We start from the raw sequence: 18,330 nt of genomic DNA on the forward strand, positions 1-18,330 counted from the left end.
GTAGTCCATCTACCAGTCCTATCATACAGAGGATCCACCCCCGCTGTTAACACCTGGGACATCTCAGTTCTCAGCTCTGCCACCATCTCCTTTACCATTCCCCAGGTTGGGCTGGCCCCAGTCACTTCACCACAAGAGGCTACTACTGAGGATTGCACTCTGCTAACAGAGTCCTTTCACGGCCCCAATGCGTTTGCCTCCTCCCGCACCTCTCTGATCAGCTAAACGAACTGGGGGGGGGGGCGGGGGTCGCATTTTACAGGACTGCTGGAGACCTCAAGCAATCCTGGGCCTGGGCGCCCCTATTTACCTGGTCCATCCTTAGCTGATCCACCTCAGTTGCCTGAATGAACCCCGCCCCCTCCCCCCCGGCGCCACAGACAATTTAGCCGACTCTCTAGCCGAAAAAGGTACGCAGAGAGCTTCTCACCCTTCTTCTGATGCATGTTTGAACACCCCCCCCCCCAATGAGGTCCCAGTCAGATCAAAAGCACCTTCCAATACATCCAAATACACAAGGGAGGCAGAGGGCTGGTTAACATTCACACCTCTTACTACCTCAGCAACCAACCCCCTCAAACTTTCAAACATTCTCTGCTTTTCATCATCAGAGCACTGCCACTCACCTAACAACTGAGATGTCTGCTCCACCCATGTCTCATACTCCTCCTCCCCCTCAGGGGTGGGCGTTATTCCAGCAAAAATTCTTAGCTTCTGGTGGGGGCCCGCTGCCTTACTCACCAAGGAGTTAATGGCGGATGTCAACTCAGAACTTTCACCCTTCACTGGGAGACGGGAACTAATCAAACTTTGCAAATCTGACCACTCTTTTCCCTCATCCCTCAGAAACGATAGAACCTGTTCTCTAAAATCTCCACCTTCAAATGCTTGCAATTCAGCTCATGCCACAGCCCGCTGATTTCCGTTTTGCCCCTCCCTGACAATATAAACACGCCATGGTCCCGCCTCCCCTTGGTCACCAATAGACTCCGGCAGTCCCACTGCCGTGATGTCAGCGCTAGTCTGACACAAGGTCTGAGCTCGCCATTTTATCAAACTTTCGCGCTACGATTTCAACCTTGCCAACAGCTTTAGCTATACTCAGATATCGAATTAGCAATTCATCCGGGGTGCGAATATCCACACCACTCAACACGCACGCATTACTGATAATCCCTCAGGTGCACACCAGCGTTCGACCCCAGCAGCATCCATATCAGCAGGGCGATCACACAGATTCCAACGGAATCAAATCCAGGACGCAGCCCTACAAATGTAACCCACCAGGCTCGCCGCTCACGTTCGTCTAAGGGAATCAGCTTTCGGCTCCGCCAAACAGGGTATTCAAGTTTGGGTGGATGATGTGAAATGTATTCCCGTCACAAACCCACAATGCAAATTATCAGACAGTACAACATATACAATCGAATGATAAACTTTATGAATCTTAATTTAAATATAGGGTTAGTATGAAAATAAACAAACAAAAATAAAAGGGCCCACAGTTAAAGTCTCAAAATACGTTGGAGCTCACGCAGCAGGCATTCCACCATGAACAACCTCAGCCGATACGTCGCCGACCTTCGGACTCCAGTATACGCCGTCCAGTGGTCTACCTGCGCTCTCCACACACGTCCTTCCTCTTCACTCTCCTCGACCAAACAACCCACGAAAACCCCAGTTCCCAGACACACCAGAAAGAATAACACTTCTCCCATTGGATAGCCCTGAATACCAAAGCCCCGTTATCTCCAGTCATAACCCAAACATCACGGCTACAGAGAAACCATTACTTCAGCAGTTAACATTACAGAGAAGCCATTACAATAGTAGTAGCAGAGCAAGTAATATGGTAAGGTAAGATACAAGTTACAGGCTGTGACAGTGCACACTCTAGCTCCTGCTACTGGTGTACAGTTTCTCATGGATTCCTGGTTTCAAGACACCAGATCTGTCCTGCGTTTTTCCATTTTGCATAACTGCATACATATTGGATGGTGCCCACCCTCTGGGTCATGGACTCAACATATGACAAAGCCATTTCATGCTAAACCCATTTTCACACGTTAATCCAATATTATAAGTTACATTCAGGAATGTATCAAGGAGTAATTGTGAAAGAAATTGTAAAATATAGTTAAACACTGCATAATTGTGCTGCTAATGGCAGAGTTTGTGCTTGCTGTTAATGCACCAGAGTGACACTGCATATCTGGAGTGACTGAAAATCAGGTCAAGTTTACATGGGAATCTGGAAAGTTTCTCCTTTGGGCACAGATACTATTCACTCACCTTTGCTTCAGTGCTTCTCTCTGTGCATTTCTCCTGTGCATCTCCCTTGAGTCTTCAGCAACTTGTACATTTGTGACAAATGACATGCCATCTCTTTGTAGCTTTGTCAGTCTCTAAAAGAATTAACAGAACCTTAAACTTACTGCACCTCATGCTGTTCCTCAGTTCATTGAAAGAAACCACTTTCATTTTTATTAGCAAACATCACAATGAGCTTCTTTATACAGGATAGAGGTAGTACAATGGTGGAGGAGAGAGAAATAATTAAAATAAACGTTAAAGAATGCCAACTGCACAATTTGATATTTCTGTTTTAGTCTTTGCTCCCTCTTAACTGAATATATCCTTAATAGAATTTAATTAAATTACAAGCTTAGTATGGGTGCCTTGCATGTCAAATACCTTACTGTCAGTGAAACTTTGAAAGAGAATAAACAAACAGATTAACAAGCCATTCAAACCAAATGATCTGTCGCACATTTGCACCTCAAGATCCTTCCTACACCTAGTACAATATCTGCCTATCCTTTATACCTGTCTCCCTCACACATTTAACTACATCTCCATATTAGTGCAAATTCCACAAACCAAACGTTCAAAGTCATTACAGCACATTCAGCTCATGTCTATGCCCACCATACAAGCAAAAGTACCGATCTGATTTACCAGCATTTCATCCAGAGCCACATTTATGCCTTATCAATTCAAGTGTTTCTCGAGATAATTCTCACATGTTGTGAATGCATCTGCCTTCACTTTCCCTCTGACAGCGAGTTGCAGATTCCAACCACTCTGAATAAAAGTGATTCTTCCTCAGATTCTCACAATGCATTTCCTGCCCTTTTACTTAAGCATATGCCCTGCAGTTTGAGACACCTCCACTTTGAGGTAAAGCTTCTCATGGTCCATACTATGTACGCCTCCCAACATGAACCAAAACCTGCAGCTGCTTACCTTCACTTTTAGAATGTTCTTCAGCTATTTAGTGGTGTCCTTAACCTAGCCAGGGGGAAGCTCACCATTTCGAATTCACATTTATGGCTGCAAAAGCATCTATCTATACTTCACTATCTGGTCTCCTCAGTGTCTTGATTCCTTTCCCTTGTGCAACTAACTAGATCTTGGATCTGACTGGATGCCTCAGAAACATTCAGCTCCACCATTTTCCCAAATCATGCAATGATTTTGGAGTGAGCTGCACTTTGAGGTTTCTCTGACAACTTGCCTCTCTCTCCCTTCCTCTGGTGGCCAGTTATTTCTCTCTTCATCACCTTTCCTTAAATTTTCAGCATGGACTAGAAGGGCCAAGATGGCCTGTTTCCGTGCTGTAATTGTTATATGGTTATTATAGAGTGACCACCTCTGAAAACATGCACACTACAGAACTTCAATCCTCACTGATGCATTGTAGTGTCAACCAGGCTGTGCTCAAGCTGGCCAGACTGGAGGTGCTTCAGACAACTGTGGTCACCCAATCCACAAGGAGCAAGCACTTCAGAAGTCCACGTGACAAGTCACAAAACACTAAGGATAGAGCATTCTTTTTACATAATCCAGTCTTTGTTCCTACATCATATTTGAACTGCAATAGTGAAAATGGTTACCAACCACCTATCTGGCACAAATGTCACACTGTTCAACCAAAGGATAATAGTGATTTCTCAGGGACTGCCCTCACAGAGTCCCTTCACTATCAAATCCCTCAGTGACACCTCGGTACTCTAAACTGTCGTAATAACAGGCTTTGGTTCTTCTGCCTCATTTTTATTTTAAAAGAACTTAAACAAAACCGGCCAAGGTAAGTGAAACTAACTGACCTCCACTGAAAAATTGAGGATGACCATTGTCATTGTAAAATGATTTACTTCATCTGAAATTGCAAACTTCAAAATAAAAACATATGTAAAAGCTACTCGTTCTCATTACTAAGGATAAAATTAAAATGAAATGCACACTTATTCCATAGGAGAACACTGCAGTACAAGAGCCATTCATTGAAAAATCTTTGTGGTTGCTTTAGCCTCTCGTTGAAAAGTAACTCAAACATTAGTCCAGTTGAAATTAATTCTAATTGTAAATTTCTGAAATTAGGTCACCTCAAGATACCTTGTTTACCTCTGCAGCTGAAATAGTAAGGTCAAACTGAAAACTGCACCCACAAGGATTATTAACACAAAATAAACACAATTACAGAAACTTTTCTGTCACTTATCACAGCCTGCACTCTGCAACTACTGCACTCCAAAGATCATTGTGAAAATACTTAAAATCTGCCCAGATTTTAACTAAACACCCTTTATTTCTTTCACAGGTGAGCACTTCCTGCAGGCAACCACTTAAAAGTGAGAAGGACTTCACTAAACAGAGTGAGTCACGAGTCAACACCCTCCAAGACAAAGAAGGAAACTGTTTCAAAGATGATGAAGACATTTTCAACAGAGGGACTGAGGATTGTTCAGACTTTTATAATTATCAGACCCAAGGAGATCCCACCTTACTCACAAGCCAGGACTTGTCAAACAACGATGTGTTTCCAATTTTGCTGGAAGAAATAGAAGCAACCGTAAGATCACTAAAGAATGGGAAAGCTGCAGGAATGGACAACATCCCGGCTGAGCTGATAAAGTATGGGGGAGAGACAGAGACAGACATGGTCACCAATATCTGCAACAAAATCTGGCAGACCAGGGAACGGCCAACACGCTGGACAAAATAACTCATCATCACTCTCCCCAGGAAAGGCAACTTACAGCAGTGCCAGAATTATAGAACTACAAGTCTTAACAGTCACGCAAGCAAAGTGATGTTGAAAGTCATCTTGAACAGACTGAAACCACGGGCAGAAGAAATAATCGCCAAAGAGCAGATTGGGTTCAGAAGCGAAAGTAGTACAACAGAACAGATATTCAAACTCTGAGTACTAATGTGAGAAATACAACCAATGTCAACAGGACATCTTCCATGTGATCATAGACTTCAAGAAGGCATTTGATAAGGTGTAGCACGATGCACACCGGGCCACAATGAAGAGATACAACATGGGATAGGAGCTGATCCAAACCATTAAGCAGCTCCACACCAAAGTTAGCAGTGCAGTACTTGTTCAAGGCACAGCTGGAGAGTGGTCCCACTCATCAGCTGGAATTCGAACAGGTTGCCTTTCTACGTTTTCCTGGAGCAAATAATGACAGATGCCCTGGAAGACCATATCAGCATAGTCAGCATTGGAGGATAGATCATAACCAACCTCAGGTTCACCGGTGACATTGATGGGCTGGCAGGAAGTAAGGATGAAATGGCCTACCCTGTGATAATACATCTACCAGATATGGCATGGAGGTCGCTTCAGAGTAAACCAAGCTGATGAGGAACTATGTGGAGCCAGTCACGACAAAAATCACAGTCAGTGGACAAGAACTCCAGTCTCTCAAACAGTTCAAGTATCTTGGTGCCATTAACAACCAAGAACAATCAAAGCCTTAAGTCCTTGCAAGGATAACCCAAGCAACAGCAACACTGGCTAAATTAAAACCAATCTGGAGGGACAATAACTTTGCTCTCAGATCCAGGTTGAAACTCCTGCATGCACTTGTGTTCTCCATCTTCTTGTATGCATGCAAATCATGGACTTTGACAGCAGAACGAGAGAAGGAGATGCAGGCTGTAGATACCAAATGCCTTCAGAAGGTTCCTTAGCATCTCCTATACAGACCATGTCTCAAACAATGAAACATCACCCAGCACATGAGACACTACAAAAATCTCAAGCACGAGGAAATCTGCAGATGCTGGAAATTCAAACAACACACAAAATGCTGGTGGAACGCAGCAGGCCAGGCAGCACCTATAGGAAGAAGGCCCTTCATTGGGACTAACTGAAAGAGATAGTAAGAGATTTGAAAGTGGGAGGGGAGATCTGAAATGATAGAAGACAGGAGGGGGTCATTTTGGATAGAATTCATCCTGTAGTTAGAGAGGGAGAAGTTATAGTCATATGTATCAGTATTACAGAGGAGTAAAGGAAATTACAGAGGTATGAGAGAAAAGCTGGCCAAAATTGATTGGAAGGGAACAGTAGCAGGGAGAAAACAATTGGTGTATTTCTCAGGACAGTTGGACAGGCACACGATAGATACATCCCAAAGATGAAGTAACACACACACACACACACACACACACAAAATGCAGGAGGGACTCAGTAAGCCAGGCAGCATCTATGGAAAAGAGTACAGTCGATGTTTTGGGCTGTACTCTTTTCCATAGATCCTGCTTGACCTGCTGAGTTCCTCCAGCATTTTGTGCCTACTGCTTGGATTTCCAGCATCTGCAGATTTTCTTTTGTTTGCCAAAGATGAAGTAGTATGCTAAAGGCGTAAAGGCAACTATGGCTGGTAAGGGAATTCAAAGACACCATAAAAGCAAAGGAGAGGACATGCAATGTAGTTTTAAAAAAGTGGGAAACTTTTAAAAACAGAAGGCAACTAAAAATAAAGAGAGAAAAAAGCTATAATATGAAGGTGAGTTAGTCAATAACATAAAAGACACCAAAAGTGTTTTCAAATATTCTGTATAAACGAGAGTGAATATCAGACCGCTGGAAAATGACACTGGAGAGGTAGTAATGGGGCACAAAGAAATTACAGACAAACTGAATGTATTTTGCATCTGTCTTCTCTATTGAACACTAGCAGTATGCCAGAAATTCGCGTATTAGGAGGCAGAAGTGAGTATTGTTGCTATTACTAAAGAGAAGGTGCTTGGGAAGCTAAAAGGTCTGAAGGTAGAGAAATTGCCTGGACCAGATGGACTGCAAATCAGGGTTCAGAAAGAGGTGGCTGAAGAGATTGAGGGGGCATTAGCAATGATCTTTCAAAACTCACTACATTCTGGGATGGTTCCAGAAGATTGGAAAATTGCAAATGACACTCCACTCTTCAAGACAGGAGAGAAGCAGAAGAAAGAAAATTATAGGCCAGTTAGCCTGACTTCAGTGGTTGGAAAGATGTTGGAGTTCATTAAGGATGAGGTTTTGGGAAACTTGGGAGGCACATGTTAAAATAGGCCAAGGAGAGCATGGTTTCCTGAAGGGGAAATCTTGCCTGACCAAACTGTTGAATTCTTTTGAGGAAATAGCAGGCAAGATAGACAACGGAGAGTCAGTGCACATGGTTCAGTTGGATTTTCAGAAGGCCTTTGACAAGGTGCTGCACGTCAGGTTGCTTTACAAGGTTAGAGCCCATGGTAGAAAATAGCCCATAGAGAAAATAGTACAGATAGAAAATGTTCTAACTGGCAAAAAGTAAAGAGTAGTAAAAATGGGGCTTTTTCTGGTTGACTGCCAGTGATTAGTAATGTTCTGCAGGAGTCTGAGTTTCCTCTGAGCTGCGTGACCATGCAGTAACTGAAATTCTCTCAAGCACATAGCCTTTGTTGCCACGCAGGTGGAATAAAGACAGAGGAGAAAAAGTTTATGAAACATGAACGATATTCTTTGTTGAAGTGCATTTCATTAGGCCCTTCATTAATAAATAAAATGTGAATTTTCCATTTTTATTCTTAATATTCATAGCATTTTACAAAAAAAAATTAAAGCGGCATGCATTTTTCACGTTGTGTAAAGATTTCCTGCTCCAAGCAATGGATGGTCCGCTTAGCTGTAAATAAATTTAAGGGAACATTGGTATTGGGACCACTTCTTTTCATGTTATATGTGAATGAGTCGGATGACAGAATTGATGGCTTTGTGGCCAAGTTTACGAAGCGAACAATGTATAGGGAGGGGCGAGTAGCATTGAGGAAGCAGGGAATCTGCAGAAGGACAGGCAGATTGGGAGAATGGGTAAAGAAATGGCAGATGGAATATAGTGTGGAGAAGTGTATGTTCATGCACTTTGGTGGTATAGATTCTTTTCGAAACGGATAAAATTCAAAAATCAGAAGGTGCAAAAGGACTTGGGTTCTTGTGCAGGGCGCTCTAAACATTTACTTGCAGGTTGAGTCAGTGGTAAGGAAGGCAAGGATATCATGCTGTAGTATAAGGCATTAGTCAGACCATACTTCAAGTGTGAAGCATTTTTGGGCCTCTTATCTGAAAGATGTGCCGGCATTGGAGAGGGTCCAGAGGAGATTTACAAGAATGATTCCAGGAATGTAAGGATTAACCTATGAGCAGCATTTGATGGCTCTGGACCTGTACTCACTGGAGTTTAGAATAATGAGGGATCTCATTGAAGCCTATTGAATATTGAGAAGTCTGGACAGAGTAGACACAAGGAGGATTTTTCCTATAATGGGTGAGTCAAGGTCCAGAGAGCACAACCTCAGACTAGAGGGACATCCATTTAGAACAGAGATGGGGAGGTACTTCTTTTGCCAGAGGGTGGTGAGAGTGTAATTCATTGCCACAGACAGCTGTGGAGGCTAAGTCATTGAATATATTTAAAGGTGAGTTTGAAAGTCAGAGTATCAAAGGTTAAGGGGAGAAAGTAGAATAGGACTGAGAGGGATAATAAATCAGCCATGATGGAATTGTGGAGCAGACTTGATGGGCTGAATGGCCTAATTCTACTCCTATGTCTTAAGGTAATGGAGCTATAGATGCTGCTGCCAACACAGACTGATTGAAGTCCTTATCAAAAGTCCAAGATCCAGTTACAGAGAGGGGTGTTAAGCCCCAACAAAAACAGTTTATCCACCAGATTTATCAGTCAAGATTTCCTCTTTAGGAAACCATGTTGACTTCTGCCTATTGTATCATGTGCTTTCAAGTACCCTGAAACTTCATCCTTAACAAGAGACAATAACATGGTGCCAACCACTGAAAATGCAGAAAACTGTCCTACAATTTCCTGTATTTCACCTTCTCCCTTCTCACAGAAAGGAGTGTCACTTGCAATTTTCCAGTCCATTGGAACCATTCCAGTATCTTATGGCTCTTGAAATATGCTTCCACAATCTCTTCAGCTTCCTCTTTTAGAACTTCGGGATACATAGTCCGTCAGGTCCAGGCGACTTTTAGTTTCGTAAGCACTGTCTCATTAGTAATGGTGACTACACACATTTCTGATCCCTAGTCCTCTTGAATTTCTGCATACTGCTTGTTGTCTTCCAGAGTGAGAACAGATTATTATTGGCTAGTTTACCTTCATATTTCATCTTTTCTCACCTAATTTCTTTTTGGTTTTTAAAAGCTTCCCAAATTCTCTAGCTCACCACTAGCTTTTGCTAAAATGTTTGCCCTCTCTTTTGCTTTTATCCCATCTTTGACTTCACTTGCCAGCCACAGTTGTTTTATCCTGTTTTTAGAACACAGCAGTTTTCTGTGGGATGAACCATATCTGTGTCTTCAAATTATTCCTAGAAGCTCCTTCGCTGTGCTATGGTTATCCTTGCTAATGTCCCGTGTTCAATTTTGATCTGCTCCACTCTCATCCCTCTGTAATTCCCTCTACTCCACTGTAATACCATATAACAATTACAGCATGGAAACAGGCCATCTCGGCCTTTCTAGTCCGTGCCAAACGCTTATTCTCACCTAGTCCCACCTACCTGCACTGAGCCCATAACCCTCAATTCCTTTCCTGTCCATATACCTATCCAATTTTTTGTTTAAATGACAAAATTGAACCTGCCTCTACCACTTCTACTGGAAGCTCATTCCACACAGCTACCACTCTCTGAGTAGAGAAATTCCCCCTTGTGTTACCCCTAAACTTTTGCCCCCTAACTCTCAACTCATGTCCTCTTGTTTGAATCTCCCCTACTCTCAATGGAAAAAGCCTATCCACATCAACTCTATCCCCCTCATAATTTTAAATACCTCTATCAAGTCCCCCCTCAACCTTCTAAGCTCCAAAGATTCTACACACCAATATATATGATTTTAGCTTCTCCCTCTCAAACTGAAGGGTGAATTCTATCATATGATCACTGCATCCTAAAAGTTCCTTCACTTAAACTCCCTAATCAAATGTGGTTCACCACACAACACCCAATCCAGAATTGCCTTTTCCACCAATTGTCTCATCCACAAACTGCTCTTAAAAATACATCTTCTGAGCATCCTGTCAATTCCTCTTCTTGGGTTCTAGAAACAACCTGATTTTCCCAATTTACCTGCTGGAAAAGGCAGATCAATGGTTAAGGTTCTGGGGAAGAAAAAGAGAAAACAAAGATAATTTCATAGAGGATCAGGAGGAGGCCATTACCTCTTGAACCCATCTGTCTTACACCCATCATCACTTGGTTCTTGTCATTTTCAATAATGTAAAACTACCAACGACCCCGTCTCACCTATGGCAGCATTTACAGGATCCATATTACAGTACTTCTTCAGAACCTAGAGAGTTAGAGAACCAAGGGCTGCTGAGGAAGAATGTCAAACTAACCTGGCGCGAATCCAAAACTTGTTTGCAGCTTTTACTAAGTTCTTCTTTGTCATCTCCTCCTTCTTTCACTTCATTTTCACCCCTGGCTTGCCTGGAGTGTTATTTAAAATATCCATTATATATCAATTGGTGTTAAAAGCTTAACCTACAAACCAAAGGAAGGGGGCAAACAGGGAAGGCAGAAAGAAGGGAACAGAAGAATGGCTGAGGGGAAAGTAGGGAACTGGGGAAGTGTGAAGAGGAAATGGGAAGGGGAAACAAATGCCGGAAGAGGGGAATTTAAAAGAAAATACAAAGGGGGCATGGGAGGGAGGGAGCACGGTGAAGAGATACACACGAGTGAAGAGTGGTCAGATAAACCAGAAATGGCAATGTATGGAACTAGTGAGGCTCAACGTTTGTTTTTAGATGGAATGTGAGAAACTAGGAGAGGAACTCGGTGGGGGGTGAAACTCAGAGAGAGGGTGGGGGTTGGAATTGAGGTGCGTCGGAGTGGCGGCTCTCACCGTCGTTTCTCCTCTTGCCTCTGGGCAATCCGGAGTCGGCGAGCGGCGATCCTCTCTTCACGGTCTTCAGAGTCCACACTGGGGGCGGGCAAGGGCTCGGCCTTGGAAGAGGCCATGGTATGCCGGGGGCGCGGGGTCTGTGCCGAAGGGAGCAGGATGCGTGTGTGTGCCCGGCCTCCACTCGCCGTGAGTCCGGTTGCTCAGAGACAGCGACACAAATACGGGTGACGTAGGGCGCTCTGCACCGAGCCCCTGGAATGAGGTGCTGGTAACTCTCCGCTTGGGAGGATGAACAGAGACGGGGGGGGGGAGGTATTCACAGCGGCTACAGGCAATAAATAATAGCGAGGGATGAAATAGTGAAGAGTTGATCAGTAGAAGCGGAGGGAGTAAATTATGACAAATGAGAAAGTTGAAGTAGAAAACTTTAAAAGACGTAACCTCCAGCAACAGCAGCTGTACACTGGTTGATCGCTCCTCACATTTAAAAAGATCTTAACAAGCTCTTTAATTGCCAATAAAGGCTGCGAATTTAGGATTGGTAGAAGGATTTAATGTATAGGGGGAACTCGTTGATCGCTATGCGAGTGAGTTGAAGCACTTGTTTCTGCGCTTTGTGAGCATGACCTTTCAGCATGTTCGGACTTTATTACAGATTACCGAGAACTCAACTGTAAGTAAGGACTTCGAGGAATAGATAAAATATTCCCGTTAATCTACGCTAATATTCGAGGAAACAAGATGACAAATTGTTATCGTTTTCCAATTTTATTCAACTTTCAAGTCATCTTTACAATAAATAAATCGCACTATAGTGCCTTACAAACTACGAGCTACCAGATACCTTGGTCAACAGCACACATTCTCTTCTAATCATAGTGTGAAGTGAATATCGTAAACTATATTCTATTGAACAGTGCCTGATGGCTATTTGCTCTGACTCTGCATATGCATTGTATTGTGCCCAGTCATATGCAGTTTGAAGAACAAGAGACAGCGAAATTGCGATTATCAACTAAATCGATAAGCCATCAGCAGTTGCAAATTTAAAATACTGTATTTCAGAATATTGCGTTATCTTCATGTTTACAAAATGCTAAATTTATTAACCTCATACTGTTCAAGTATATGCTTTTTTGGTATGAAGTTGATCTGTACAGGACAGAGGCCCTTTAAAAATAAATCAAAACCTTAACATCAAATTGGCATCCTTTGAGAGACATACCTTGATGGAACAAATACAATTTTTTTTTTCCATTTTCAAGACCAAATTTAATTGATTCATAGTGACTGAAGAAAAAAAATTAGAGAATCTGAAACAAAATTTTGCCCTACTTTTATTGATTGCTTGACACAAAATTATTGTGCTGGAAATTAAGCATCACTGGGTGTCTTCACCTATTACAACAACCTGAATCCAAATAATTTTTTTCTTCTTTCAAGCTTGTGCTCATATACAGTTCACAGGTTTGAATTTGTGAAGCTTATACTCAATAGTCTGATTGCAAACAATTTTATCAAAAATAGAAGACAATATTCTAATGGTATTGGCCTTTAGAGATTACATTAGTATCAGTTACAGTTAAGATATTAATAGCAGTCATTCCTGTATCAGTCATCCCATGACATTTTCCTATTGCTAATGAGGTAGAATGGGATTTGCAAGCCATAAAGGCAACAAGGGATCATTTGGTCTTTCAAGCTATATCTCCAATCAAACATTAAATCACATGAAGTAACAAAATATCTTAGTCTTATTCTGATGGTTCTTAAATAGAAAGAATAAAATCGCCTATCACACAATAAATTAACCATACACACATAATACTGACTATTCATTATACACTTATTTAATTCTCCAGCTGCATTTTAATTTGACAAAAGGCCTCATTAAAAATTTAATTTTTGTAAATAAATCAGCCATATATAGATAGCATACTGCCAACTTAGAACTAAGTTATCATTTTGAAATGCACATGCACTTTCCCAAAGCTGATAGCTTTTTTATTCTGCAGAGCTGTCGATAACTTTACATGGTTGACATCTCTAACAACCATCTTTAAGAACCAAATTTAGAGATTAAACAGTACAGAATCTAACATTTAAAATGTAAAATATTTCATTCAAAGCTACAAACACACAGTTATAATAAGAGCTCCTGTTTTAGTTAATATGAAGTTTCTGCTTCCAGAAGCCAGAAACGCTTCATCATGAAAGCAGGGACATCTCAAAGGATCCCAAATTAACTGGTGCATTGTGTAAGTTATGCATTGAGGGACACTTCGCCACATCACCTTCAAAAATACTAGCAAGGTATATTACTATTGCATCTGAAAACAGGGAATTTATTTCCTTTCTTACAGCCACAGCAATACAAAACTTGCAGCCTGCCCCAATATACACCACTGGTGTTAAACTGGGGAGAATGTTAATGATAACAAAAATATTTGACCTATTGATGCTTTAATAATTTCTTCAACTTTCTAAAGATTTCAGAAAATTATTTCTACGGCAATCCTTCTCCAAGTCCAGTATGCTTTCAAATTCAGATGAGATGCAATGCTAAGTTCACATTTCAATTTAAATATTGTTCACTTAAGACTGCTATAGACAGTAACATGATGCTCTGGAGTGTTTGTGGCCAAATAATTCAAAAATAATAATATTAAATTACAAGGGAACTGAGATGCAAAGTGAAAAAATATCTAAAATACATGGTATTATTCAGCAAGCATTTACCAAAAGGCAACATTAAAATCAGGCACACACAACTTCTGAATGAAATTCTTCCCAATATTTAGCAAATTTTATCAGCATAATTAGATCAAAACATTTGAAAAATATGTACTCTTATAAAGAGAAATTTGTGATTTTGTAACTCAAATCTTGAGTAAATAAACAAAACAATTTTAAAGTACTTGACCCTGACCAAATACAACCAATTTGAACTTTAGCAAGATATGTACCAACAACATGTTTGCAAAAGGCACTGAAACCAACAGAAAAGGTTGAATTTTGTTGAGTACTTCCCCAACAAAACCATGACTAACTTTCAGATATGCCCTTTCAGTTCTTATTTGTGCAGTTACTAATGCTGCAAATTAAAAATGTTTTACTTTCTGAAGTACTTTATATCAAAAGAATCTTAAAATGAATCATAAGCACTATCAGAATTTAAGGTTCCCAAGGCCCCATCAAAAGATCCCATTCAAGAACAGCTGCTAAAAAAAATTAATTTTGTTGACACGCTCAAAGTCCTCTTTTTCCAAGCATTACCTTCTTAAATGCATGAATGAAATTTCTATTTTGTCATAATAAGAATTTGACATGAAGGAAGAATTGTTAGTGATTAGTAATAAACCCAGACAGATCATGATGTTCAAACTTGGTTCCTTTTCTCCCCCAAAACAGTATTGCACATGTTACATCTTGGTACAGTGCAATACTGATGCAACTTGGATGTTGAGAGAAAATTTAACAATAGTTTATAAGACTCCACATGACAACTGAGAGCAACATTTATCTAATGTGTCTCCAGAGATATGGTAATACCTCCAGCATCTCCAAATGGACAATATAACAAAGCATGTTAGAGGCAGCATTGTTTCCATTTGTCTCACAACTTCCTTGTTACCTAGTAAACCATAGCAAGTACTTTATAATGAGAGGGAGTGGGAGAGGGTGAGGCTTTAACTTTGAGAAACAGTCAAAATAAATTTAACAGATAAGATGTAACAGTGGTTAATGTAGACATTACGTTGCAATGTAAAAGGAGCTAAAAGTTAATACTTACTAAAAAAAAAACTATAACCAGGCCTCTGAAAATTTCAATTCTAAAGACTGCAAATAATGAAAGCAGTTAACATAATCCACAGAAATGAAGTATTACTTAAATAGCAAAGTGCTTTATTATTCATAAAATCTGCTTTCAAATGTCAGAGATCAGATTTAGATATCTAGTAAATCACAAAATTACTAGTTAAAACATTTCAAATCACAAAAAATGAAACTAAAAACATTGTACTGGAATTATGTTGAGACTATCAAAAATACAGGTCTGACTATTAGCCCTTTACATATAATAGTTTTCTAGAAATTATAGACAGTCGTTACTTTTGAAATTTAAAATTTGAAAGAGCTATGTAGATGTTCTTCAGATCCACAAAAAAAAAATTAGAGTCTGCAATGTAAATCATATTTAATCCAAAAATTTAGCGTAGGGAAGAAAAAAAGAGGAAGTGCACTTGCAGGCAGCATATGGTAAATTGTCAAGAATATTCCAGTTCTTTTACAAGTTAAATCAAAACATGTATTGGTGGGGATAGGTTCACTTTCTTTCTCCATAGAGCTTCTAAATCGGTAGGGTAGGAGATTGGGAAGAGACATGGGTACATTACAGCTTGCTAAGTTAACACTGGAGTTCCACAAAATCTTGGAGATTACTAAGAACCACCCAACTACTGACTGCACAGAGAATATGAATGATAAATGCACAAGAGCAATCTCTTCAGGAATATTTATACCATTCTAAAACGGAGTACACAAATCCTTCAAACAAATTCAATTTTAACTAGAGTCCCACAGTCAAAGACTCAAATTTTACTTGCCTCCCAATTATTCTTTTTCACTAATTGTGCATAGCTTCTGGGCAATATCATAATCAGACAAATAAGCATGACCTTTCTAAGTGCTGCTTAAGATATTTTTCAAATGATGACAAAGCAGGGATCCACTCGGACGCTGAATGTAATATTTACATGTTCTCCAAGACCATATGGTTTCCTTCAGACATAGGAAAATTATGAACTATGAACACAATTTAAATTAACAGCTATTTTATGGATTACTCAACAGAAATTTTTTGAATTATCAACTGAAGCTTAGTGGACTCAATTAAGTGCATTAATGTCTATTGTATTACATTTCTACTTGCATTAATTTCTAAAAGATAACTCTTGAAATTAGTAACTGAAATGGTATGATAAAAGAATCATCTTAGTTCCATAAAATTAAAATGAACAGACACAAGATGATCAAACCACCATGAAGCCAGCCAGAATACACTTTCCATCCTGGTTTAAATGAATAAATAGGAAGACCCAATAAGCTCTTCTCAAATTCAAAAGAGAAGCAAATCAAATTCAAACCCCAACAGACCAAGTAAAATAACAGTGTGCTCACACTAACTGCTATACCATTCAATCAATATAGAATAATTTCTTCCATTGTTAAATTGTTTCTGCCATGTACTACAAAGAACTTCAAGTATGAACCAATTGTGTATTGAAACCATTTTGGTAAATTTGAATGATCTTGCTGAACACAAATTTAAGTGATAAATTCAGTTTCAGTGACTAAAATGCAGAGCTAAATTTTAGGAATTCAGTTCTAAAGATATTCACAATATATGCACCTAATACCAGAAAATACTGCTGCAGTATTAAAAGGCAGGACTTTTCTGAAACAGACGAGCTCAACAGGATACAAAGATAATACACAAGTGCAATGCTTCCTTGATACTTATATGGCCCCACTTTTGTAGTTACATGAATTTTGTGCTGATATTATTACATAGAATTACATAACATTTAAATTCTATCAGCACAAAAGTCTAATTTCTATAGTATCTTGAGACAATGTAGATACAATTATGATGTGCAACACACATTTCTTAAGTAAATGAAACAGATGAACAATACAGTCTTATAGCCACAGACTGGAAGTCAGAAATATATCAACATCTTAATATATATTCATTTGGATCAGTTGAATTGCTTTAAATCAGTCATAAATAATTAATGCAAATTAGGACTGCCATAATTCTATTGATCAAAGCTAAATTTCAAACAGAAATTAGACTGATGTAATATGAAGATGAATATTGTTGCCATGTTTTATTATGGTAATCATTACTTGTAAGAAATACAGTACCTTCATGGAAAATAATCTTTACTAAATTGTAATCACTTTAGGAAGGCCCCATCATGCCAAATTGTTACACTATCAAGCTGGACCGCCGACATAATCCGAATATCACCCACCAACCCCAAAGCAGTGAAATCACTAAAATGTCAAACTCCACACAGTAAATTCATTGCCTTTCCTAAACACAGTTTAGGTACAAATATTTTGCTTTTGAAACTATACAAACAGTTAGTGTTAGTCATGCTTGTTCCTTCCAAGTATACTTTGCTCCAAGGCTTTTAGTATACTCTTCATTCAAGCACAATCCTCCAGTAAAGAAAAATATAGTAGAAAATCAGCATGCATTCACCATCACAAAACTGAATATATGAAAAAGTAAAAATAGCAAAAGGTTTTGAGTGGTTTCTGAGAATTATCAATGTTCAAAATGATTGTACATTTTCATTCAATTCCCTTTGTAAGTTCTATAATTTACTCATTCAAAATGTTTCCTTTAGATACATGCCTGAATCACATTTTGACAATTTTCAATATATACTGCCCCTCTAAAACAAGTCAGTTTCCATTATCATGTTTACTTAATTGGGCTATGAAATAAAATATGAACATTGCCTGATTGGTACGATGAACAAAGTGAAATGATCTTTCAAAACAGGTATTTAAGAAAAAGCTGCACAGAACTAATAAGTTACAAAAACGTAATTGTAATGCCCAAGTCTTAGACTGCAAATCTATAAAATAGAAATCTGTTGAAAGATTTCCCAGATTTTCTTAAATACATGCTACCATCTAGGTTATTAAAGACTTCAACAGCACAATAGAAGTTTAATGACAGCATCACAAAAATAAAATCCAGTGCTAGTCAGTTGCACACATTGTTTACTTGTGCACATTCAATGTCTATTTAAATACTTCATTTAACTATTACACCTGCAAATCACTTATAAAACAATTTTAATACTTAGGAACCATCTTATTCTTCTGTTTTCTACTGATGACGGTGGTGGGCACAGTTTACAGTGATGGCTGAAGCATTCACAGGCTGCTGGAATGACCATTCATTACAATATTTCAGAAGCCTGCAAACCAATTTTCTGCTCTTCTTCCTCTAGTCATTCGGTATTTGGTTTCTTCAAGGAGAAGGCGTATATGTTAAAATGTTTGCTCAGCTGATTTACCTGTTTAAGATAAAAGTAAAACACTGTACCCTGAAGTTTTTA

The 18,330-nt window shown here is 39.4% G+C and overlaps 2 protein-coding genes across 3 annotated transcripts in view; both read right to left on the bottom strand.

Annotated features, from left to right (window-relative positions):
- Positions 1–16,932, bottom strand: part of drc1 (dynein regulatory complex subunit 1 homolog (Chlamydomonas)) — a 91,734-nt gene extending 74,802 nt beyond the window's left edge. Inside the window, exons 1-3 of the mRNA XM_073057043.1 lie at positions 11,186–16,932; positions 10,680–10,770; positions 2,293–2,405 (exon numbers count right to left, since the gene is read on the bottom strand). Coding sequence (XP_072913144.1) covers positions 2,293–2,405; positions 10,680–10,770; positions 11,186–11,301 — 320 coding nt within the window. The 5' untranslated portion in view covers positions 11,302–16,932. The remainder of the gene's footprint in view (positions 1–2,292; positions 2,406–10,679; positions 10,771–11,185) is intronic.
- A 122-nt stretch (positions 16,933–17,054) lies between these two features.
- Positions 17,055–18,330, bottom strand: part of selenoi (selenoprotein I) — a 65,193-nt gene continuing 63,917 nt past the window's right edge. For both annotated transcript variants that reach the window (XM_073057045.1, XM_073057044.1), the window contains one exon: positions 17,055–18,288. In XM_073057045.1, coding sequence (XP_072913146.1) covers positions 18,223–18,288 — 66 coding nt within the window. In that variant the 3' untranslated portion in view covers positions 17,055–18,222. The remainder of the gene's footprint in view (positions 18,289–18,330) is intronic.

Source organism: Hemitrygon akajei, chromosome 9 (assembly GCF_048418815.1).
Source record: "Hemitrygon akajei chromosome 9, sHemAka1.3, whole genome shotgun sequence".
In the NCBI taxonomy this organism is placed as follows: Eukaryota; Metazoa; Chordata; class Chondrichthyes; order Myliobatiformes; family Dasyatidae; genus Hemitrygon; species Hemitrygon akajei.